Below are 25,244 nucleotides of genomic sequence, written 5' to 3'. Positions count from 1 at the left end.
TGTCTGAATACCGTGAAAAATTAGAAGAAGTTTTTTTTCTTCATTTAAGAAGCTGAACTCAGAGCCTTTTGGCATGAAGTGACTTCCATCGACTGGAGCGCTGGAGAAACAGCTCAAGCCAACATGAACTTCAAATCATGGCTTCAGTTCAAAGCTAAAGATGCTCAGTCGCAAATTACAAATTATTACAATAATTATTACAAATGAACTGATCATTATTTCTTCTATTAAATATTGACTGATGTAAAATAGACTGTACAGTGGGAGTTTTACAGGGACTTTGCCTTTATGTTTTCCACGTCTATTCACTGCACAGGCCCCTTTCACCCTGTTCACACACTTCGTTTCCACATACTGTATCACATCATGTCGCAGAAATAAGAAGAATCTTGTCATGCGGATGTCTGATACGCACTCCATATAGGAGAACCAGAAAGATGAGCAGGTTTTGGTCTCAGTTTTTACTGTTTATTTGATCTGAATGGCCGTCTTAGGAACACACAGATGCACAAAGCTCACTGCTTCCCCATGCTTCCCCATTGCTGCCTTCCAGTTATGAGAAAGTTCACGTTCTTCAAGGGAACATCATCCATTTGTTTTTACAGAGTTACATGCCAAACAAAGCTGCATGGAAACAAGGGCATGGTCATCTGTTTTAAAGCACAAATTGTTTTGTTTCCAGAGAAGTGAGCTTAAGAGACAACAGGGAAAGCAGCTGTGAATGGAGTGTGGCTGACCTTGGATGACTGTTACAATAATTAGCTGTCTGTGTAATTTCTATGTAATTACTGCACCATTTTGCGTATGGATTTAATCAAGGCAGACTTTGTAGTCCACCAGCACAGTTGCAACCTCAGATAAAGGATGTTATATGAACATGTGGCTGGTTGCAACACAATTACAATTATCCAGCATTTGTCATCTAAAGAACATTGTCCGTAAATTACATAAAGTAACACACAATGAAATATGATCCCAAGTCTTCATAATCATAAATTTCAATAACTTCTATTCAGTTAAAAACCTGGCAATTTACAAATTTACACCATCAGCCACAACATTAAAACCACTGACAGGAGAAGTAAATAACATTGATTGTCTTGTGACAAAACAATGTTCTGTTGGGAAATGTTTGGACCTGGAATTCATGAGGATGTAACTTAGACATGTACCACCCATCTAGACCAGACCAGGCACCCCCAGCCCATAGCAATGAACAACTAAAAGACACAAAAAAAAGAGAGATGAAGGACAGCACAAGGTGTTGACCCGGCCTCCAAATTCACTAGATCCCAAACTGATCAAGTATCTGTGAGATGCACTGGAACAAACCTGAGAAGGCCCATGTCCAATCGAGTCACAACTGCTTGGGAGGCACAAGATAGACCTACACAATATTAGGAAGGTGGTCACAGTGTTATATGTGACCAGTGTAAACCTTTGACATGTGATATGGAGACCATTGTATGGCGCCATCATAAGGGTCTCATTTACTGTATCATCCACCAGTACTCACAAACTATAATTTATGTTTATTCTGCTAATAACTGGAATCATAAAACCACCTCAGTCTCACAAATGTATTTAGTGTTATTTAGTGTATTCAGTAAAGTCGGGAAATATTATTTTTCTTCTGATATTTTTGGCAGGTTCCGCTCTCCACAGCAAGCCAAATAAGTGATAGTCTGTGAAAGTATGTCATATATTCAGCGTCCATGCAAACATTTAAGTGGTAATTCAGATCCGAATGGTTTCAGTTGGGTTCAAGACAGAATGTTTGTGTTTGGGGTGCGGAGAATTCGGTCTTCAAGTCAACATGACCCTGCAATACTCAGCACTCTTTAAACATAAAAAGTGGGTCACGGCATAAGTCAGTAGCGTCTGTGTTTCCGTGTATGTGTGTGTGTGTGTGTGTGTGTGTGTCTGTGTGTGTTTGAGTTTTAAAATACCAGCAAAAATCCCCCGCACTGCTAACTTCCCCTGGTATGAGTCAGAAGCACTCTGTCAACCACCACCTCAACAGTGATGCTACTCCCAAAATATTTGTTTCTTCAGGATGTTGAGGTGTGTGGGTCACACTGTTTGCTGTGTTGTACCTTAGAAATGATGTCCTTTCTAGAATGGAGACAAGCTATTCATCTGTACAGTCCCAAACATAGTGTGATATTCACAAAAAGGGAATTTCCTTCTGAAAGGAAATGTATAAGATTTGACATTGATGATGTTTCAGGCAAATTACAACAGCATTGCTCATGTGAGTTTCCAGGTGGGCACCACCTACAGATTACCTGAATGAGTGGTGAGGCAACAAACCCACCAGTTGTCTGAGTTTCAGCTTTGTTTTCTTTTTATTTTTGTTTTGTTTTTTTGATACATCATTACCTGGATGACTAAGAACCTACAGACATACAATACCAACTGTCTGCAAGCTGAACCTCCTAATACGGTGTGTGTGATTGTGTTTCCTCTGCCAGACGAGCAGCTTGTCTGGGACATGTACATACCTCGCAAAACATTATCATTACCAGACATTTTCTAAAAGTGCTCATAATGACTGGAGTTATGTCACTGTCAAATTATTCCGTCAAATATTTGGCAGCAATTGTAAATGAACATAATTCTTTGAATGTTTAATTCTGGTTTCCAAACCTGGATTGATCAAGCCCATTATATGAATGATTGGATTTAAGAAGGTAGGTCACAGTTTTACTGCTCATTTACTGGCCAAAGTCTTTCGCCACAGGCTGAGTGTACAACGTCTACGTCACGAAAGAATTCCACTGTTGCACTGGGAGCAAATAATTACATACATTTGTCGTCTCCTACGGACACTAATGGAGTAGAGGAGGTAGTAGACAGCATGTTTTTGCCTGCCCTCAGCACTGACACCTAACCTACTGTTTTCAATTTCCCATTCTCTGGAACAATGCTCTCAGTGTCTTTTATGGCATAACATGTAGTTTTTAAATTCAACTCCGAAGCAGAAGAAGAGTGTGACTTTGACAATGAATGTTTATCTTTGACATTAACTCATTATAATATTTCAGTTCAATTCAGGGTCCCAGAGAATAGAAACATGCTAAGATACACATGCTCACTGACCTTACTATGCTAGCTAGAATGTTTAGCAAAAAGTGTTGGTTCCTCTCATAGGGAGTTTAAGGGAAGAGTTGGAGATATTGCTGCAATGATGGTGTAGGAGGAGGCCTCCTTCTCCTTCATTGGGTAAATTAACCACAAACTAACTTCATATTGTCACACTGCTTTGAATAACTGCTTTTACTGTTCATTCTAGGGTACCAATACCAACACTAACACAATGATTTCTCTTTAAACTGAGCAATATTTGTGGACAACTACAATCATCAATGCCTCAATAATTAATGAACATTTCAGACTGATCATCGACAGATGATTTGCCACAAGTCTAACATCTTTGGGTGTAAAGGCAACTCCTTTAAATACTACTCCCAGAGTCTTCCAGGCAACCATGCAACATTTGTCCTCCTGTTTGACTATTTACAAAGCCTTTAATTAAATGTATCATACATTTTTTTTTTTTTTTGCTAACTTCTTTTCAATAAATTTCTATTTATTGCCACATATATTGCCATATTGCTTATAGGACATAGTGCGTCTCTCAACCAGTTGAAGGACAATCTGTCATCATCTCAGTATGTTTAAATAAACATTTGCAAATGATCACTAAATACATGGAAAACTAATTAAACAAACTGGAAAGGTCAGAATTAAATTGGTTAAATCCACTGCTCTTCTGAAGGGATGTCAAAGTTTCAATATGAAAACGATATATAAATTTCATAGCGGCCCAATAAACGTAAGTAAAGTAACCAAATATAAATTTCACAGGGACATCAGAAGAAAATAGAGGCAGTCGTCAAAATAATTTGGATTTCTATTCTATTTAAATTTCAACTTATGCCACCTAATGTTCTCTTCATGATCAAATGGGTCTGTGATTACCTCTTCTGTTTGTATGTGTACGCTATCACATTATCTTGCAACAAAATGTATCATGACTGAATATGTAATTGTTTTTTAGCATGTCAGCAGGGTTTCTATGAGCAAACCTCCTGCAGACTACAGTTCCGCAAAATCGACTACATCAAAGTCATTCATGTGATTTGTCAGTGATGCTCTGTGAAATCCTGGTAACTCTGAATCAGACTAAACACTAAATTGCAGCACGGGAACCACACACAGTCACATACAGCTGATTTTGATGATTTCCAAACAAAACCAACACAGGATGTGCTTCTGGATGAGAGTCAACACGTTATACAGAATACAGTCAAAATGTCTTAAGACACATGTAAATCATGTTTTACATTTCAATTTTACATTAATGCCATGTCCTTTTGGCAGCTGTTTGTTAGTCATGCATCTTAAGACATGTTACCTAAATATAGAATTATCATGAGACCTGCAGCTATGAAACACGTGCCAAAAGTCCCTCTGTTTTTATAGCAGTACATTTATTTATCCACTTATCCACTGGATGTACAGACAACAACTAATTATATAATGACTCTTGTAAATATTCCAGGTTCAAGAGGAAAAACGGAAAACTACAACATTTTGCCCCACGGACATTTTCAGGGAATATGTGCAATCCTCATTAGTCATGGCAATTTGGGAAATAAGGCATATTATATCAAAGCACTCCTGAGTACAAAGCAAACCGCAATGACTGTAGTTTTTAAGATACAAGCACATTCTTAACAAGGAAAGGAGGAAGTGGGTAGGTGCTTTTACATGAATCACCAGGACCCTTTAAAAAAAAAAAAAAAACTGTGCACTGAAAACAGTATAAATACCCTTCAGAGCTTCTTGACCCCAATGACTGGTTGGGACAACACACAGACAACAACAATGATAGCCTCACTGCTGCTGCTGGCGCTGGTCGCTCACTCCTTGGCTGTTCCTGTGCAGTCACCGGACAAAGACAACTTGATTTTAGCAGATGTAAGATATCTAATTAAGTGATTGTTTTGCCTCGTAAACCGGCTTCAGTTATCTTTTCTGTTGCAATCAGTGAAAAAATATACATGCCACTATGTGATTTAGTTAACAGGATTTTGTTTTCTTTGAAATAGAAATATCTCCGTCGCTTCTATGGCCTTCCGGCTGGTCTTCATGGTACAAAGACGCCTTCAGGAGCTTTTCGGGCAAAGATCGAGGAAATGCAGAAATTCTTCAATCTCGAGGTGAGATGGAAAATACTTGTGTCTCAGTTTTAAGGGGGATTTAAAACAGTCTATCCTTTGACAGTTGCTGCATTTGATCCACAATGCTTGCGTTGTAGATGTCTATAGTCCTCCTCTTGTTCAAATGCACCACCAATATGTATGTAAGAAAAACTTTCAAGTGCAAGTACAGTGCAGTGCACTTGTACACTGCTCAAAATCTCAAGGGAGATTAAGTTGCTAATAAGTCGTTATATGAACCCTTTTCACTGTACTTTGTGCACTTGTGTGATTTTTTTTTTTTTTTTACGGTTCTGCTTGTGAAGGTCACAGGGAATCTGGATGACAACACCGTGGAGCTAATGAACAAGGCAAGATGTGGTGTCCCAGACATTGGGGAGTACAACCACTTCCCTCGACACCTCAAATGGGAAAACTTGAATGTCACATTCAGGTATGCATTAAGATGATGTTAATTGTGCTAAAAAAGAAAGTGTGAGTGGAGCACCAGTGGGGTCAATTCACCATTATCCCCTGATGTTTCAGGATAGTAAATTATACACCAGATCTGAAGCGGACTGATGTAGACAAAGCCATACACAATGCACTGAACGTTTGGGCTGACGTCACCCCTCTGACTTTTAAGAAGCTGTACACGGGCACTGCTGACATTATGATCAGCTTTGGATCAAGAGGTACATAAAGTCAGCAATAAAATCCAGTGATACCCTTGATATGTTCATAAAGGAAACCATAGTGTATTTGGCGGTAGAGTAATCTGTTTCTCATTTTGAAGAGCATGGAGACTTCAATCCATTTGATGGGCCTGACGGGTTGCTGGCTCACGCCTACCCTCCTGGCCAAGGCATTGGAGGAGACACTCACTTTGATGAGGATGAACATTGGACCAAAGACTCATCAGGTAAGAATTATTCACAAAACAAGTGTCTGAACTCTTCTTTGATCACCTCTAATAAGCCATAATATTTGTGGTTGAATGTCATATCCCTGCAGCTTACAACCTCTTCATAGTGGCAGCCCATGAGTTGGGACACGCCCTTGGTATGTCCCATTCCACGGAGCCCGGCGCCCTGATGTTCCCCATCTACTCCTACGCTAAGGGCTACCCTCTATCTGAAGACGACATTGAAGGCATCCAAGCTCTCTATGGTGCGGTGGGACATGATCTGTGTTCAGATGTAAATTTGGTTATGTGCCAAGGGACTTTAAGTCAAATCATAATTACCAACTGTAGATGCATTAATGCCACATGTCAATGACAGGTCCCAACCCGAACGGAAGGAAGGTGAAGCCAAAACCTGACGCACCAAACAAATGTGACCCCACACTGACTTTTGATGCTGTCACAGAGCTCAGAGGAGAAACCATCATCTTCAAAGACAGGTACAACCCAAACACAAGGGCAAAATTCACTAACAAAAACCACAGGAACTGATACGAACAGAGAGGAAGGGGGTTAAGATACCTTCAGGGGTAAGCGTGGGTAATAAATTGACATGGCACTGGTCTTGTTCCTGAACTTAAGTTATGTTAAGCTCACTAGTGATGTAGCAGCACATACAAAGATGCTTCTTTAGATATTGATCATCGCAGGCTGGTGTGAGCCTATAATTTAATCACTAGACATCAGGACAGGATGCATGAATGAGAGTTGATCTTTGAACTGTTTTCTCTGTGAATTCACCACATATTGTCTTTGCCGTTAAGTGAATTCTTTATTGTTGATCAGTTTATTATTCCGTGGTTTGTTAACATGCTTCATACCACTGCAGGTTCTACTGGCGTATCCACCCCCAGATGGTTGAGCCTGAGCTGACACTGATCAAGTCCACATGGCCTTCCATCCCCAACAAAGTGGATGCAGCTTACGAGAACCCAGAGAAGGATTTAGTCGTCATATTTAGTGGTGGGTTATATAAGCTTTCTGGTTGCATCTTCAGTGCAAGGCATGGTATGTACAGACCAACAATCTACCCTGTCCTTCAACAGGGATTCGAATGTGGGCTATGAATGGATACAACATTGTGGACGGTTACCCGAAGTACATACACAAGCTTGGCCTTCCCAAGACCGTGAGGAAAATAGACGCCGCTGTGCACATTCAGGACACAGGGAAAACTCTCCTCTTCACTGACGAAGACTATTGGAGGTATGTGCATGTTACATGCAACACTTACATTAACTTTTAAAAGTGTGTGTAATATTCTTGAGGATAAAGACATTATTTCTGTGTTCTGTCACCCAAAGCTATGATGAAGCCACAAGCACCATGGACAAAGGCTACCCACGATCTATTGAGGAGGACTTTCCGGGAATGGATGACGAGGTCGACGCCGCTGTCTATCACTATGGTACGATAAAAGCTATCACAGTTAATGCGTTTAAACATTTTTTTATTTTATTTTCCTCCACATTTGCTAACAGTCTTCTCACAATGTCTCTTTCAGGGTACCTTCTTTTCTTCCATGAACACATCCAGTATGAGTACAGCTACACCTCAAGGAAGGTGATTCGCATCCAAAGGACCAACGCCATTTTCAACTGCTGATGAGGTGGAAATCTATAACATAGAAATATGTCAAAATATAGCTGGCTATATGGCACAGAACAATACATGACTAACTTTACACACATATATATATATTTAATAAAAGGACAAGATGCAGTTCACTGTATGAGCAGAGCAATGGGCAGATACAGGGAGAAGTTAATCTGAGAAAACTTTATTTTCATTAGTGCAGGACACAGAATGCTGGAAAATTCCTCATAAATATGTTTTCTCATATTACTTATATTTATTTTACACCTATATATTTGTATGAAAAAAAGATTTAGCCTGTTAAGCTACTTGACTTGATGGTCTGAAAGTATTTGACTCATAACCTATTTGTGGTTTTGAGACAAACTGAAATGGTAAATTGAACCTGGGTGAGCAGTGCAGTTGCTGCAACAAGCACAAAAGACTTTATTCAAAAATAAAAGAGCAATAAATTGTCATTGCAAATGTCATAACAAAAAGAAATGTGAATCTGGGATAGTTTCTTTCATTGTATTATTCTCAGTGTAGCAGCCCTTTTCCCACATATGTTCATTCCTCAAGCAGATTGAAGTAAAAGAAAACTTTTAACATGTTTGAGCACTGGGGATTTTTTATGGTCTTTTTGTTTGTGTGTGTGTGTGTGTATTTTGTCAGTATTTTCTTTTAGGAAATGATTTATGAAATAAATTTTTGAAAAAAAAAAAGGTGGTCGTCCATTGTGGTCTTTGAGCAATAAATTGTCTGGATTCATTTTGACTTAAGACCCTCTGACAGTTATTTGATTTTGTGGTTTGTCAGAAAGGCCAAAAACATGACTGCAACATTAAACACACTGGCCAGTTATTATAAAATGCCAGACGACAGAACTTGGGAAAGATTTATTCCAAATCCTCTTCCAAGAATTTGTGATGTCCTCTGAGCATTCATTCAAACTATTAAAAGATGGATTCATGCAGGGATTTACTGGATTTGAATGTTTTAAAACTTACATGACAGTGTGGTGAAAAGCATTAGCACTGAAGGTATATAGAAAATATATTATTCAAAGTGAATACACATTACACAGATCTTGAAAAATACTTAAATGCATAAATAAATGTTTAAGTATCGCATATAAAGTACCTCAGCAATTTACTAATTATATGAACAACTGCAATGGTCGCATTGCACTTACTGCAAACACCCAAGACACTGTTGTAGTTGCATACACTGTGCAATAGAGGGCGCTCCTATCAATCGTTTGAATACCCCACAGTCAGTGTTACGTAGGGACATGTTAAATAACTGCTTTGGAGAATTAGTATGCAGCTACATGCCAATAATCCACTGCTTAGGTTTCAGGTTGTAATCCACAAAGTGTCTTAATCCATTACTGGGTATGGGAGAAATAAAAATACTGGTTTGGTTCTTATACTAGTGGTTATGAAAGTGAACTTTGGACCCTAGGGTCATTGCTTCCCATACATCCATAGGCCTTCAGCAATAAAATGTTGTAAGGTGTGGGTCTTTGTGTCCTACGGGTTGAGGGGAGGGGCCTCTGTGGATCAGGCTTGTTCCAGTCCATCCAACAGATGCTGATCAGTATGTGTGGGATCTAGTGAATTTGCAGGACAACACCTTGTTCATGTTTTAAGTTGTTCTGAAACAGTTTGTGTGTGTGTGGGTGTGTGTGTGTGTGTCAGGCTGCATCGTGCTGGGGATGGCTGCTGCCATCAAGGAGTGTCATTGCTATGGGGTGGGGGTGTCCAGTCTGGTTCAGGTGGGTGGTTTATGTCTTAGTAACATCCACACGAATACCAGGTCCAGAAGCTCTGCAGCAAAACATTTAATTGTCACAAGATGGTCGATTCTCCTGTCAGTGGTTTTAATGTTGTGGCTGACCGGTGTATCACAGAACGCGATTACTGTCTGTGAGCCGTCCAGTTTGAAAAGATCAGTGAGGTGGATCTGTAAAGTTTCAGAAACAGTGTGGCCGGCAGACAGTATAATCCACAGGCCCGATCATGTGGATGTAATTACCTTGCAGTGAAGCAGCCACCTCATTTTGCTCATTTCCGAGTTATTACACGGTGTTGGTTGCGTCACCAGCTCTAGTCAGCGCTTCATCACTGACATTGACTTTACGGGTCAGAAGCTCCCGGTCGCGTAGACACACACAAGGGTGTGTCCCACAGTCACTTGAAAGTGAAGTGTCTTAACATTTTCACACCATCTGTGTCAGATATGATACCTCGGTCTTCAGTTTGTCACTTAAAAAGTTTGGGTATTTTGAATAGTAACTGCGTAGTTGCAATAAACAATTCTAAATGAGGACAGAGACAGAGTAACGAAAACATGCGCACAAGAGAGCTTATTTTCTTAGACAAACATGGCAGGCTGTGGGGGGCTCAGCATTCACTGGTGCTGTTACAACTCGGCCCAGGCCTGTACTTAAAAAGGTCTAAAATCCCCCCTTTACTGCAACTTTACCTTCATGTATAAGCTCATGTTCAGAGCTGGCCTGTTGAAAACCAATCCAGTTCAGAGAATAGCAGAAACAGCCACTTCCTCCTCTTTACTTAGGTGGATTTTGGCTCCATGGGGAAAGTGAACACGACTGTCTAAATGTTTACTGACATGTTCTGCTCCTCTGTGGTTTGCGCAAACTGAGCAACTTTTGGTGTTTACTTGACTTTAGCAGAGTGGTGCACCCGGGGAATTAAAAAAAAAAAAAAAAAAAGTCAGCTTTTCCTGTGTGGATTTAGAGGTCATGCAAGTTTCTCTCTTTTTTATCTCATTCCAGTCACTGCTGGGCATACTCTCCCTGCTCCTGCCCCAGTCAAAAGTCATTACCCTGACCGGCTCTTTCAACTCACCCAAAATGCCGAAGTAAGGATTTGAACTAGAGCCAGATGAGATCACATCCCTTTGAATTTTAACGTCTCTCCAGTGCTGGGGCCATGAGGTGGTGCTGGTTTTACAGATGGACGGCATGCCCAGTGAGCGGAAGATTTTAATCCTACAGCGTCCTCCTGCATTCATTCGCATTTTGTACTTTTTATTTGCCTCTTTGGCTTCAATAAACACACACAGCCGCATCTCCACAGTTGTGAGGGGTCGACGAGGAAAAGAGGTAGTATCCTCTTGGGTAAAACCTCTACGGCCCAGCAGCTGCTGATGTAAACCAGATGGAGGAGGTAGACTGGGTGGGCAGCAGTGTCAGGATGTAACTATTTTTTCTCTAGGAAACTCCCTCCATAGACCACCGATATAAGAAAGGTGACGTAATACTCCTCCTACGCTAAAGTGACTATTCTGAGGACGAGTAAGCCACATGGTTCTGGAGAGCTAATGAAGTAAGAATAAGGAAATGAACTGTACTTCTAGTCATTACCACGTGAGCACAAGTCAGGAAGGAGCATGATGAGGGTTTTTGGTCACCCTGTTCTTACTGGTGGTGATGAATGCAGCTGTTAAAGTGATTGCAATTGTATATGTGTGTGTGTGTGTGTGTGCTGTGCTTATTTACTTCTTAACCTGTTTATTTTGTGCCTTCTGTGTGCTGCCGGCGTTCTGGTCCAGCCCTTCTTCTTCCTTTTCCATCAGCAGAACATAAACAATGTGAGGTTTTCTCTGGAAACACAGAGGCTCCGCTTGCTAACCCCCCCTCCGGCTGTTGGAATGTGGAGAATATCTGACTCTGCTCTGTGTTGACCATCCAGTGGTCATTGATAAGTCGGACCAGATTAGACCCAGGGCAGCGTCACAAAACCAAACCATAAAACTGATTTTATCTCGTGAGGGTGACAGGGTATTGTTTAACACGCTGATGAAAGAGGCAAAGCTTTGGGACTGACTCCAAGCTATTCGAAAACTACCTCGTCACATGCAGTTGTGCAATTGGAAAAGGCACAGCTTTGAAATGAATAATGTTACTTTGCAAAAAAAAAGAAAGAAAGAAAGAAAGAAAGAAAGAAAGAAAGAAAGAAAGAAAAAAAAGACAAAATTCTAATAATAAAAGTGTCATTCTGGATATCAGCCTCTTTTTAATGATCAAGACAAATGTGGTTTAAGCAAAAGAGCCAGTTGCCAGTGAGTAACTGTAACGCAATCAACAGTTTGTTGCCTGGCAAGAGAAGTCATGTTTTTGTCTCACATACCTGTCACACGCTGTAGATAAAGGATCTGATAACGGTTGAAACAGTTTCCAGACCTCCTTTAGGAAAACAGTGCACTTAGTGTTACGCATGCTGATGCAATCACGGTGCTATATGAACTTTCATTTGCTTCACAAAGCTGTTCACTGAACAACTAACCCGCAGAGACCCGCACTGTCTCTGACATTTAAGAGAGAATTATTTACTCACATGGACAGCTTTCATGACTTTTTTCCCAAGGTGATCGTAAATAAGTGTCTGTGTAAAGTCTAGGCCCTCTAATCACCCCCTTCCCCTCCAGATCCCAGTTCAAATCGGGAAGATGACAAATATGATTCTGTCCACTCCTGTGTCTCATGGTTCCAGTTTGACAAAATTAGTATCAGTGCTCACTTTTTCATTGAAATAAATCTCTGTTGTAACTGAAAACCCTGACCGGTGATCTCATTCTTCTGGTGAGGGAGGTGCAGCGTAATGCATGTGTTTATTATTCTGGATTTTTTTTTTCAGTCAGTCTTGACCCTAAAGCCTTAAGATTTAGATCAGTATTTGGGAACCTATACCTTGAACCACGTGTGGTGTAAGATTTTTCCAATGGACCTGGCAAATAGTCATGTGCATGAAGTGATAAAATATTAAAAACAACTGGGCTTAACAATGTCATGCAGTGGTACAAACTTCACACAGCCTTTGTGGCTTTAGAAAAACAAGCAAATCTTTGTGGCCTGTGACAAGTTGAGCTGATCTTTTGTTTGTCTGAAAAACAAAACCTCTGTGCTGGGCTGCAGTTCGCTGACACAGTGCCTCGGTGTCCGTTGCCTCGGCAGCACAACGAGCTAAAGGGCATTCAGAGCATCGGCACAGCATCGATACACGAGCGGTACTGTTGTCCTGCAAATATTGAATCTTAAAATCTATCCAGAAAGTCTTGGTTCTGAAACAAGTTCTCGTGTTCCCCAGCCCCCCTCCCCCTCTTCGAATGCAAAGTAAAACTTTGCAGTGTCGGGAGCAGCATGGGCTCATTGTTGAAGCAAAGTGAATTAGTTGCTTGGATAGCTTGATTCTCTGGAGGATCTATCCGGGAAGGTCAAATTACATTTGTTTGATAGTTGCTCAAGCAGGAACAGAGCATTTAATAGAGACACCCTGGTTCTGCTTGCCTGAATTAATTATACACAGTTCAAAGCTTCCCTCTGCTTTGAAGTAATTAAACCTCAGAGCTGGACCACTGCTGAGAAGCAAGTCATTACCTTCTGATTTCTTTACTCACATGTCCCATATGGTAAACAACAAGCTTAAATAAGTTGTTTTCAGAAATAAAGATATATTATTCTGCTTAGACTTTTTTAATTTTTTTTTTGCAGCAACAAGAGAATAGTTCGGAAATCGAAGGAATTCCTAATAGCCATACAGGCCTGACCGTGCGTGTATATTCAGATTATTTCCTCTCTTCAGTGTTATTTACTTGAAGAAGATTGACACATTGTCACGCCTCACATACACGATGAGGAGATAGAACGTGTTTGGATGTGTCCGTATTTTTACTTTCCTGGGAATAATTTTCTGTTTCTGTTCAAGAGCAAGGCAACTGCCACTCCTGTGTGAGTCAGAGGCACTTGAGTGAAAGGCGTCCCCTGAGTGAATGTACAGAAGTATAATCAGGTACATGCACTGTATATATTAAAAGTAAAACACATTGCACTGTTATATTATTAACAGTCCTCAGCGCTCCTGCTGAGTTTCTTTCACCTAAAGGACGACGGACGCCGATCTGAACGATACATCTCTGCAGCTCAAGAAATTAAGGCAGCACTTGTTTGTCATTTCGTTCTGTGCATTAACGATGGTCATACATACTGTATATCTCAGGTATTTCACTTGCTCGCCATGTGCTTTCAGCACACTATTTGTCATCTTAAGCATGATAATAATTCCTATTTAAGTTTTATTATTCATGATATCCATGTTGGACATAGTGCACGTTCATCCTCCATCACTTCAACCGTTATTTCACTCAACTTTACTTTCTTAACTAATCTTAACTGTTTCCCCTCTTACCTTATACTATTTTTTTGTCTAACTAGTGTGTTGGCACCGTCTTGCCCTTTCACTGCAATCCATATCTTTATATACAGTTATTTATAGGAAAGGCCAGCTCAGACTCTACCTGCTAAGAACACTTACGTCCTTCGGAGTGCAGACCGGTGACGAAGGCCAGCTCTGTTCTGGGCTGCCCCTTTGAGCCCGTGCATGGAAGCAAAGCTGTCGTCCCCAATAGAAAATCCAGTCCCAGCCCCTCCCTGGTGCCATAACAGCACCTCCAGCAGCCAACTGGGTTATCTTATCTTATCTTACTTTCGACTACAACTAATGATGATTATTATGCGCTGACCCTTTTTTGTTTGCATTATTCAACTGATTAAAGAGGGTGATCAAAAATTGTGTCGCTAGCGGAGTTGCAGTATATATTTTTCTTATTAATTAATTCATTGTTATCGCTGCACAAATAAACTCAATAAACAATGACTAATTCATTTTATGTGCAAAGCACCTCAAACTTGCAATTAAGTGCGGCGCTACCACACTGTTGCTCTTACTAATGACATGTAATTGCAGGGCTGTCTGGCGTTAAGCATGCACAGAGCATCTTCTTCATCGCCAGCTGGTTCAGCACATCTGTGCATGCCCTGCACTGAACAGAGGCGCATTGTTAGGAGCGAACGGGAATGCAAAAATAGCTGCGCGACCTTATCTTCATTCAGTGCAGCCTTCTGATCAAGGTCTAGATGTTCAGATATCCACAGAAACTCCAGCCCTGTCTCACATTCTTCAACACACTGTTCCTCAGGCTTGACTTTGTGTTCACATGTGAACGCGGCAACTGTGGAACCAAAGTGCGGGGATGAAAAATACCCCCCACTTCTGGTTTGTAACTTGATTTGATTTTGCAATTTCACAGTGTTGCAGCAAGCATCTAACCCTCTGCTAGTGAGAGCTTCTTCAGTCAAAACACTACCCCTTACGAGATGGACAAAAAAGCGCAAACATCTGGAAGTGTTTTCAGTAATGGGGTCAATCCGCTGAGGGTCCCGGGACAGCCTTTCACTCACTTGTAGAGAACAGTCACTTTCACACACACACACACACAGACGACTCTAGGCAGCTGGAGGAATCTTGGCCAAAGGACTCACAAAGATCCTCTCTATTCTCAAGCTCAGTTTTCAGGATGTACAGTCCACCTCTGATGCAACCTCCAAATCACCCCTCCGTTTAGTCACTTTACTTTTTTGGCTGTTTCTAGGAGTTCAAGAGATGTGTCACAGAAAAACATGGCATGATGTGAAGGGTTTCTCTGTCTCGCACGCACCCATTGCCAAACACGCACAGGATAGCTGTGAGCTGCCGTGCCTGATACCCACTTCTCTCCTTCTGTCTCCTTTTCTTTGCTTGTCTCCCTCCCAGTCGGCGCCTTGGCGGGTTACCAGCCCAGTGTAGTGTGGTAACCTGCCAAACCCTTGTGTGGCTGCCCACTTTTTTTTAAGAGCCATTCAAGACCACAAGTGTCTGTGTATCAGACACTTGCAATAAAATGAAGCAAAAAAGGCCTTAGACACAAAGTTTTACTGAGTTGTAATACTTTAAAAACAACAACAGGGAAAAAAACAACTGCTGTGAGGGTTGTGATCTAAGTGTCTCCTCGTGTCCTGTAGAGACACACCCTGCTGAGTCGGTTTTGCACACGGACACAAACTACAAATTACTTAAAAAAACTTGTAAAAAGTCAAATGCGCTGCAGACACTGACACAATGTTTCCCCCTTATGTGGTTTTGCTTTTAACGTGTGTTTATTTTCCTTTCGCTGGCACACCTAACGATTGTTGCCATTTTTCGTCACATGGAAAGAGAGCAGTGGCGGACGCCAACACCACAGTGTGAGAATAGTCCATTTATTACGCATGTGATTCACATATATTTAAAGTTATATACAATATAGTTACATACATACAAATATAAACTTCTGAACCTACGACCGGGTTAATCTGATTTTCAGTTAACCAACAGAAAAGATGGATTTCGGTTAAAAAGCTCCAAACCAAAATACTTAAGGCTCTTAACAGATTGCTCACAGTCCCAAATCCCACCATGCAGTCTTGAGGCCGATGGTCCTCTAAATACCACAGGAACACAAGGTCACACGTGACGGCACAGTGCAGCCTGGTGTTTAATCATCAACACACACCAGCATCACTTCATCTCCAAACATGTGATCACTTTGTCAGTCAAATTAGTTGTGTTGTTGAGACCGTTTGTTCGACCGGAGACAGCAGGTCAGCGCAGACTTCTCCTCAATATGGACACGGCTTATTTACTCCTGTTGAGCAACGTCACGGAATCAAACACAACGCAGGCCAATGGGCGATGTGTCAAAGGTTGCTTGTAGTCCATTTTGAAAGGCTGTCACACCAAACACGGCGTAGCGTCGTCATGAGGAGAAACACTCCTGATGCAGTGGACGAGAATGCGCACAAAGAAAAAAATTCAAGTAACTGTTGCTTTGGGGATAAACGTTAAAGTACGGGAAACAAGAGTTAACTGTGAGCATCAATCCCAAATAAAAGAAATTTTAGACCATGCTTGTGAAACACTTATATTAGCTTAGTTTATAATGCTGAGAATGGTAATAGGGGATAAAGAAATAACCAGGATCTGCCCGAAGGTAACAGAATCCACTTAGTTCGTAGGTAATATTTTTAAGTCTATTTGAGATCAATATTTTCAAGTTGTTTTTAAATGAACTTGTGAGATTTAGAGCCATGACACACCAAGCCACCAAGACTGTTGGCCACTGTCAGTGACTAGTTTTGTGAAGGCCCCTTGCTCCACTGGATTATGCTGAATCAGCAACACAACCTGTAAATATTTTTATAATGACATGGCCAACCGGGATGAAGGAAACTCCTTCATGGTTCAACCCGTTCAAGTTTAGTCTTTTAATTGACAAAAACGGACTACTGCCACTTTATTTCCTCTTATGCAGGTGCAGAACACATGCACATACTAGTTGTCCACTGGCTGCAGTCTTTGCAGTGTCTTCTAAGTGCAAGCTTTTTGGCCCCGACGTTGCCGTTAGTTATTTTAAGTCTGTTTGATGTATCCAAGTTCCTCGAACAGGGCAGCATTTTTCCCCTTCTTCCAATCTTTATGCAAAGCTGGGTTAATCAGCTCCATGCAGCTTCATACTGAACACACAGACATGAGAGTGGTATCAATTTTGTCAAGAAACTCTCCACAAGTCTTTAACCTGTTCTTTTGAGCATCACATTCAAAGTCAAATGAAACATCTTAGTGGTCAACAGTTGTTCAATATCCCTCCATTTGGATATTATGGGCAATATGTAGAAGGCATGTTTAAGTGCATTATTAAAAAAACAACTGGAGTAAGTGCAAACAACTCTTAGTATGGTCCCATGTTGAAGTACATGAATCTAACTTAAAGTTATCTACAGACCTAAGTTAGGTTTACGATTCATGAAAGGCAGTTATGTAAAGGTAATTGTTCTGAGCTATATAAAAACGCAGCTTTACTGTGGTTTGAAAAGGTACAGCATGGGTGATATTGTGTTAAGAGTTCGTGAAGGCTACTTCAAACCTGTAGGACACATTTCCACAGTATCACCTACAATCAGATGTATCTGAGTTAGACAACACAAAAAGAGAAGTGTTTTGCATATCAAAGCAGGTAAGGCACAGCTCTGGCGTCATGATTGAAAGGAGCGGTCCATGTCCACCGGCACAGTCTCACAACACAATGCCCTCCACGTTACAGTTCAGCACCTCGTTATGCTGGACTTGTCCCATCTGCCTGTGGAACTGTCCCTGCTTCTGGGTCCTCCAGCAGTGGATGCTTCGTCCAAGGGTGATACTCTTTATGCTGGGCAGGTGGGTCAGCATGTTTGTTGGCAGGGACGCCACACCAGAACCAGACAAATTCAGCTCTTGCAGGGAGTCCAGTCCACTGAACACTGCAGGGTCCAGACTCCGAAGTTTGGGGTTGTTTGAGAGGTCCAGCACTTGCAGACCCTGCAGGCCCTTGAAGCTGTGAGAATCAATCTGCTGAAGTTCTTGGAGGCCACTTATGGACAAATACACTAGATCGTTCAGCTGAGCGAAGGCTCCCTCTTTGATTTGCGTGATGGGATTCCCATCCAAATTGAGGTACCTCAGCGGAAGTCCTGATACGCTCGGCACACTAGACAGTTGGTTTGCTGATAGGTTTAGGCTCTGAATGTGTATAACTCTTCCATGGAAAGCGGTAGAGACTGACACAAGCTTGTTATGAGACAAATCCACGTTGACAGGTTCGCCGTTAACTTTGGCAGCGAAAACGTCCATGTCGAACTCCTGGAAGTTGTTGTGGCTGAGGTCGACATCAGCCAGAGGGAGCCCAGAGAAACATCCTGATGAGAGGCTCTCCAGGTTGTTGTGGCTCAGATCCAGAGTCTCCAGGTAGCGCAGCTTGGACAGCGCACTAGGGCTGACCTGAAAGTAGGAAGACAAGGAGGATGTTAACAAAGTCAAAGAAGACAGACGGAGCTCAGGTGTGAGTTGCAAGCTGAAACTGTTGAAACTAAAAATATTAAAATGGAATACATCTCGAACTCATAGCTTAGATTTTTTAGCCTGCAGTCACTAGCAAATCTAAACTATGTTTATTTGAACAGTTAAAGTAAAATGGTGAAACATACAATAAATATTGCAAATTTATACATCCATTAGCCTCAAATACACATTAGCTGTCACCTGGAGTCATGTTTGCATCTACCTAATAAATGTCAGTTCAATATTCCCTCTGGTTTTAAGTTTGCTTTCATCTGCACCACCTCCTTAGGGAAATTGCTGGCTGTTTATTGCTGCCTTTAAATGGGGTCATGCTTAGTGTGTTCAAGAGGAAAGTCCATATGGATGCCCCCTTCTCGGCCTCTTTCACTTAACCACCTTGTCAATAGATATTAAGTTAACGAGTTGTGATGACCTTGTTGATATCTTCAGAAACAGCGGAGGTGGACTTTGGTGAGTTAATCAACTAGCTTCTATGTTTCTGTTGGTAAGTGTTGCAAAGCCCTATCTAAACACAGCAAAGAATGGCTAAGATTAGCCATAAGTTGTATCCAAATACAAAAACCTACCTTTGTGATATGGTTGCTGCTAAGGTCCAAGCTAACCAGGGTGGTGTATCCCGGACCAGCTAACATGGTGTCGCTGAGCGGGCCCATGGTGTTGGAGGACAGGTCGAGGTGGGCAGTGTCCAGCGGGATGGGGATGGGCATGGAGACACTGGGTCCCAGGCCTCGGCAGTCAACCCTGGTCAGACTGAAGCTGTCAAACAGGCCGAAGCTTTCCACCTCACAGTGGCAACCAGGGTGGCAGTTCTTGACAGCGCTGGCATGGACAGCTGCCAGCAGCGACAGGCCAAACCACAGGAGAAGTGCCATTGTTCTCTGGAGAAAGAACAAATTCATTATTTACCTCTGACACCTTCTAAACCACACCACTCTTACCCAGACTGCAAAGGTTATCATGATACAAAAAGGAACAGCCTCGATTAGCAGATCAGTTCAGAACACCTCATACAAACTCCTCACAGAACACCCGCCCTGTGATTTTAGAAATTCAAGGAACTGCTCGCTGCTCAAATGCCATCTTCAAGGCTTTTGTTAAGCCTTGTGAAAAGGCTTTAAAGCCTTCATTTGTGCAACTTGAGTAGCCCCAATTTCCCTCGCTCTTGGCCTCCCAATGGGTATGACCTAATTTCTTTGATCAATGAGTTCATTTGCACTTTCTGACTTAACTCACTACAATGAGCTAGGTTGTAAAAATGAGAATTTGAGGGTACTGTAAATCTCTGCTCCGTCTTGCAATTAGGTGACAATGAGAAGTGGCCACATCTTGAGCATGTTAGTGCAATAATAACATGAACTCAGGAGTAATGCATCACTGATTAGAATAATGCAATAGAAATAAAAGGGAAAATAAATACAGAGATTGCACATTAAAACAAACATATAAAATCAATAATTTTAAAATTTGAAATTTGAACAATGTCATGACACATCTATGTTAAAATAATAAAATATTGTGTGTATAAATATATGTGTTACATTCATTAAATGCTGCATCAACTGTCTTTAAACCAGAGAAGAAGCTATCATACCTTTTCAGCTCTTGCTGTTTGTCTGTGTACGGTTGCAGTTCAACTGAAGCAATGTGTGTACACATACACATATCGTTCAAATAAGTTTGAAAAGTGGACAGAGGTTAAGCGTTGTGCAACAGGCAGAAACAGTCACGGTCAACTCGTCTGGGCACGACACAGCAGAGCTTGTGTGTTAAAGGTGCAGTCCACAGTTTATAGTGTAGATGTGTCATACAGCCTCAGTTTATGTTGTGATCTCAAACTGCAATTATCGTGACGTCTTGGATTGTGAAGGAGATTTTACTCTCAAAAGCATTTGTTCCTAGATGACAGTGCAAGAAAGGGAATGTTACTGTGAGAACTGGTTAAAAGCTCTAATTCAGTGGAATAGAAGAGTGCGTTTTTTGATGTTTTCCAAAGCAAGTGCATACTGGTTTGTTTTTGGCAAAAGAGAAGTCAAATAATTATCAGATTTTGACTATACAGGTTAAGCAATAATGGCATGCTAAGAGGCCCCTGCTAGAGCTGTTATCAAGAATATCTAACAAGGGTTAAGGTTATTTATCTTACCTTATGTAATAGGAGTTCATGTCGCTGCATACTTGGTGTGGGTCAGCATACGCATGCTGATTACCACGGCTCAAAGTCTAATTAGTAAACCCTGTTCACCTCTGTGCAGTGTTCTTTTTCATGTTGACTCCTGAAGCCCTGTCTACCACTGGCTGCCTTTCAAAATGTAGGAGTGTTTTTGTGAATGCAAGGAGTCTTGTTGGAGGTCGGTGTCTTAAATGGGATTGTGCGTGCCAGGTCAGAGTCCGTCTCGCCGACCAGACAGGTTTTAAGACCGTCAAATTAAGTGCACAAATCTTTCATCCGTTTAACAAAATTTAACAGGACTTTTTCCAGCTGAGCTCTTCCCAAGCTACATTCCAACCACGGAATGAACCACATGAAGGGCGAGGAAGGGGAAAAGTTAATGAATGAGTTTTGAACTAACATCTACAGCAAATGCTATTTTTCCATTATAAAATTTACAGTAAGGTTCTTTTCAGCCAGCTGCGCAGTGACAAGTTTGTTTTGCCTGAAAAGGCAGACCTCAAAGAGATCTGCCTCGATACAAAACCGCACAGAAGTCAAACTCGAACGTGGGAAACTGCCAGTTAAACCACGCTTTTTTACATCCATCAATCCTCGGCAGCCGGTCACCTCCACGTGTTTTTTTAGGCCACCCGTCCCGTCCTCCCTCCCCATCCCGCATCCGTCTCTCCATCTGTTGCTCGAGCGAGGATTGTGAAGTTTCTGCACCAGGTGTTCCTCTCGACCTCTCACCAATAAATCTCTCCAAACAGCAAACTGCTGCCGGCGATGCCTTCAAATCAGACACATTCTAACTACTGCAATTACCCGACGGCAACAGCAGTCCGAGCTGTGAACCCTCTGAGTGGGCAATTGGCAGGGGCCTGTGAAATCACACCCCCCACCCCCACCAAAACCTTCTCACTTTCAGAGGTTTTTTCCCACATTTTTATCCTGAGAAATAAGCATGACAACATCTGTTGTCCACGCACTATTGGCCACCAGCTATTTACTAATATACCCACCTACTAACACACACACACACCACTAATTACTCTTTGTTGCATAGATCCTCTTGAACTACAACGTCTCACCTACAAACTTTATCACTGACTGTAATTATCCAACTCTGGAAGTGTGTTATCAGTTTAAACTCGTCAAAAGTCATTGTAAAAGCTTTTATTGCCTTATCTAATCCTTATCCAAAGCCAAATAAAACACTGCTGGCCCTTCTTCTTCTGCATGCAATTCTGTTGTCAGCGTGACATAAGAGCCTTTAATCAGGGCAGAAGGCAGCATACATCACCTATTCTCTATTCATCCCTCCCATGTAACACTTTTATTTGCACCCAATATATGTCAAACCTCACGCGCTCTTCTTCTTTTTGCTCAGCGCTCTAATGTATTCTTCGTGTCACGGAGACCGTTCTGTCCCAATTTAATCCACAAGCTGAAAGCACAAAACTGTGTAATTAGGAGATGGGTGCCACACTAATCTTTTTAAGCCATATTAATACATGACACCGAATAGGCTCAAGTGTTTTAAAACAATTTGGAGGCGAGGGAAAGCCTGCGGGTACGGAGACTAAATTAATTCAGCAGCGAGGAGACTCATCATGTTCATCTGGGCGCATTGTTTCGCAAAGCTAGAGGAAACTGACTCCAGTGGCCTGAACACACTCACTTTCCGGTTCATTAAGTCTAATAAAACAGTCCTGCACTTAATCTTCATGAGGGTTACGGTATTCAGCATTTTTTAAAATCACAGAGAGGTGTTGATTCAACTGTGTTTTCATTTTGGAATTTTGGAGGCTGCGCTTTTCCACAGCTCCATTTTAGTCAGTGGGTTAGGCTAGACGTACCGTAAACTTAGACAGACTATTGATGCACAGGGGAAACTGCTTGGTCACTTTTATGTTTAATTCAATCCAGTCTAACAGCACCACAAACTCCATCCTCCAAAAAGATCACTGAATTAGTCATCAGGGGGATTTGATGCTGGACTATTACATGAAATGAAAACTTATCACTAGTGACTCAACCTTTCGGCCAGTAAGCGTATTAATACTTAATTAATAATGAATTAACAACAATAAATAGTGTAGTTCAACAGGTGAACTTTGCTTTAGACTATAAGAATAATAAATGAAAGGGACACGCTCCTTTCGTTTCACAGAAAAACTGGTTCTACATGTTTATACTGCCAAAACCCTTCCAGTCTAACGGTCTGTACCATGAAATCAAACTCAAGCGCAGCATTTCAAAATTTCTTTTCTTTCTTTTTTTTTTAACCCAAGTTGAACTGCTGTATAACTCCTTATCAGTAACCTTTAAAAGTGATATATTTCACTTTTCACTCTGTTTCACTTATCCCCATCATCAGTTAGGTTGCAGAATCACGCTGTAAATAGAGGAACTACACAACAGCCACAACATGAAACTGCTGGTAACACAGAAACGCAACAATAACACAAGTGTAAAGTGAAACGCCTTAACACAGATGGATGCTGGACAGCAGTCCTTTTACTGAACTAACTTTTAATAGATACTACGTCCCTTTACAGACACTTCTCTGTTAACCAACCCGCAGACCTCGTGATGGCTGAGTCCTCCTTGATTTAGATGTCAACCCTCAGAACTCTTCTCCACGACCTTATCTCGGCTCTCTACGCAGTGCCTCAAAAGTGAACCAGCATGCCATGCCAGGCTAGGAGGAGAACAGGAGACGAGGAGAGAGGCGGGTATTCACTCACAGCACGGGCACCTCTGCAGATCAAATTTCTTGCAGCCGTACGTGGCAAAACACTGCTCCGACCTGAACCGCTCCTGCCGCCGTCTTCCCACATACAACACCTAAAACAGCCATCCTCATCTCCATTATCAAAGAAACTTTCGCCGTCAACCCCGCCCCCCTTTTAGCGGCTGGCAGCGCAGCTCCGCATGTCACCTCTGCGCGCATCTTTCACTTTCCGCAACGCAAACTCGGTCTTTCTCTGCCTGGGTCGTTTGCGGCAGCGGCACACAAGAGCCTGGTCAGTTCAGACGGGACACCAGGGGCGGTTTCTTCAACAGAGGCAAACGTGAAATCTGATCTGACCAGAGGTCCCAAATGGTCTGCTGCGTTCCTGTGTCCAAAAACTAAGCCGCGGGCAGACGATAGTTTGACACCACGTTTAGCTGGCAACAGAGGAACAACGAGCCTACTTTTGAACACTTTGCTCCCCAGCCAGTGTTAACTTACTTTGGAGCCTTTCATCCAAAACCAGTCCGCATTTCACTTCACCGCTCCCATTTTCCAGCCCCTCGCGGCGCTCCTGCGTCCCGGTGCTCCGTCTGTCTGCTGGTCTTCATGGGCTCTGCAGATCCCTCTGTTCCGTGTGCGTGCGTGTCTGCTCCTCCGCAATAAAGTGCCAAGAGCTGGCAGCTCCGCTCCGACACTCGTCTGTTCTTCACATCCCATAAAGTGCTGCCTGGGCTTCGGCTCGTTTTACCACCGTAGAGCGTGCGAGCGAGCATGCGAGCAGGCGGAGAGTACTTCCTGATCGTTCCAAAGCAAAGTGCTCCGAGTACAACTTTAGCAGCGGTTCACCTCGAGTTGAGGCGAATACACTGGATTAAATAGGTTTTCATTGACAATGTCAGTTGGGTTATTAAATGTGTTGCCTTGACCACTGTTACCATGGTGCTTGTGTCGGCCTCAGCGTGGAATGCATAATTAAGCCATCTAACCTTCGCTACTTTGGGTTAATCTACTTGAATACAGCTATAAGTGTACTGATGCAATTCAGACAGTCTCGTAAAAGCAAGGTATGTTACTGAGAAATCTTTAATTTCACCCACACCACATTGTGTCGCTTTTATTTCGAAAGGACGGTAGGTGTAACTTCCGGGTTCGCTCCATTCGTCTCAGGTGGCGTTGACGCTGCTCGCCAGTGCGCGCTCTAGCGGGACAGGCGCAAATAACGATATCCGATGAAAAAGGGGAAGCTGAACGGCACTGTTGCCCCGAGTTTACATTTTGATGTTCTGATAAAGAAAAAAAAAAAAAAAAAAAAAAAAAAACATAATGAGAACGGAAACGCAGACGTTTCCTGTTGACACAATGGGCTTCTAGCGGAGCAGGCTGCAAGCAGGGCCATATTCTGCAGGTTTAAGTAGGGTAATTCAGTAAAATGTGACATCTTCTCAATTACAAATTATGATGAACATTATTATGATGATTATGATGAACAATATAATTAGGGCAAATTACTAAAAATATGAATATTACTTATAATAGGCCTGCTTGTTGCATACCATAGCAAATGGAATCATTATACACCTACTGTAACAAGTCCTCATACTGAAGGGCCAGAAACTCACAGGTCAAGTGTGATGAATTACAGCGAACATCTGCTGCTGCTCACACAATGGTGAGGGGGGCCCCACTCTTCATCTGCACCATCAGCCATTGTTTTCCTCGCGAGAGCATGACAGCATTGCAGCACACACCCCTACAGTACATGCAGTCTCAAGGGTCTGCACGAACTAAGGCCAGCATAAGCCAGCCAGCTAAAAATGCATGGAAGTAG

At 42.0% G+C, this 25,244-nt stretch overlaps 2 protein-coding genes across 5 annotated transcripts; one reads left to right on the top strand and one right to left on the bottom strand.

Moving 5' to 3' along the window:
* Positions 1 to 4,720: 4,720 nt before the first annotated feature.
* Positions 4,721 to 8,463, top strand: mmp13b (matrix metallopeptidase 13b). Its single transcript, XM_047594356.1, has 11 exons — positions 4,721 to 4,986; positions 5,118 to 5,228; positions 5,534 to 5,661; positions 5,754 to 5,902; positions 6,004 to 6,129; positions 6,222 to 6,377; positions 6,491 to 6,611; positions 7,001 to 7,134; positions 7,218 to 7,377; positions 7,476 to 7,579; positions 7,676 to 8,463. The coding sequence occupies exons 1-11, from the start codon at positions 4,777 to 4,779 to the stop codon at positions 7,774 to 7,776; spliced, it is 1,500 nt and encodes a 499-aa protein (XP_047450312.1). The 5' UTR covers positions 4,721 to 4,776; the 3' UTR covers positions 7,777 to 8,463.
* Positions 8,464 to 15,836: 7,373 nt separating this feature from the next.
* On the bottom strand, positions 15,837 to 24,244 carry tsku (tsukushi small leucine rich proteoglycan homolog (Xenopus laevis)). 4 transcript variants are annotated; one of them, XM_047594473.1, is made up of 4 exons: positions 23,427 to 23,852; positions 20,116 to 20,419; positions 19,091 to 19,402; positions 15,837 to 18,443 (listed from the first exon to the last, which is right to left on the bottom strand). In XM_047594473.1, the coding sequence occupies exons 3-4, from the start codon at positions 19,394 to 19,396 to the stop codon at positions 17,703 to 17,705; spliced, it is 1,047 nt and encodes a 348-aa protein (XP_047450429.1). In that variant the 5' UTR covers positions 19,397 to 19,402; positions 20,116 to 20,419; positions 23,427 to 23,852; the 3' UTR covers positions 15,837 to 17,702. The 4 variants fall into 4 exon arrangements, with proteins under 4 accessions (XP_047450429.1, XP_047450428.1, XP_047450427.1 ...); XM_047594472.1 differs by lacking the exons at positions 20,116 to 20,419; positions 23,427 to 23,852 and adding an exon at positions 23,915 to 24,244; XM_047594471.1 differs by lacking the exon at positions 20,116 to 20,419.
* Positions 24,245 to 25,244: the final 1,000 nt, after the last annotated feature.

This window comes from Mugil cephalus, chromosome 9 (assembly GCF_022458985.1).
Source record: "Mugil cephalus isolate CIBA_MC_2020 chromosome 9, CIBA_Mcephalus_1.1, whole genome shotgun sequence".
Classification (NCBI taxonomy): Eukaryota; Metazoa; Chordata; class Actinopteri; order Mugiliformes; family Mugilidae; genus Mugil; species Mugil cephalus.
The sequence above is the reverse complement of the archived record's forward strand: the minus strand, read 5'-3'. Positions and strand labels throughout refer to the sequence as shown.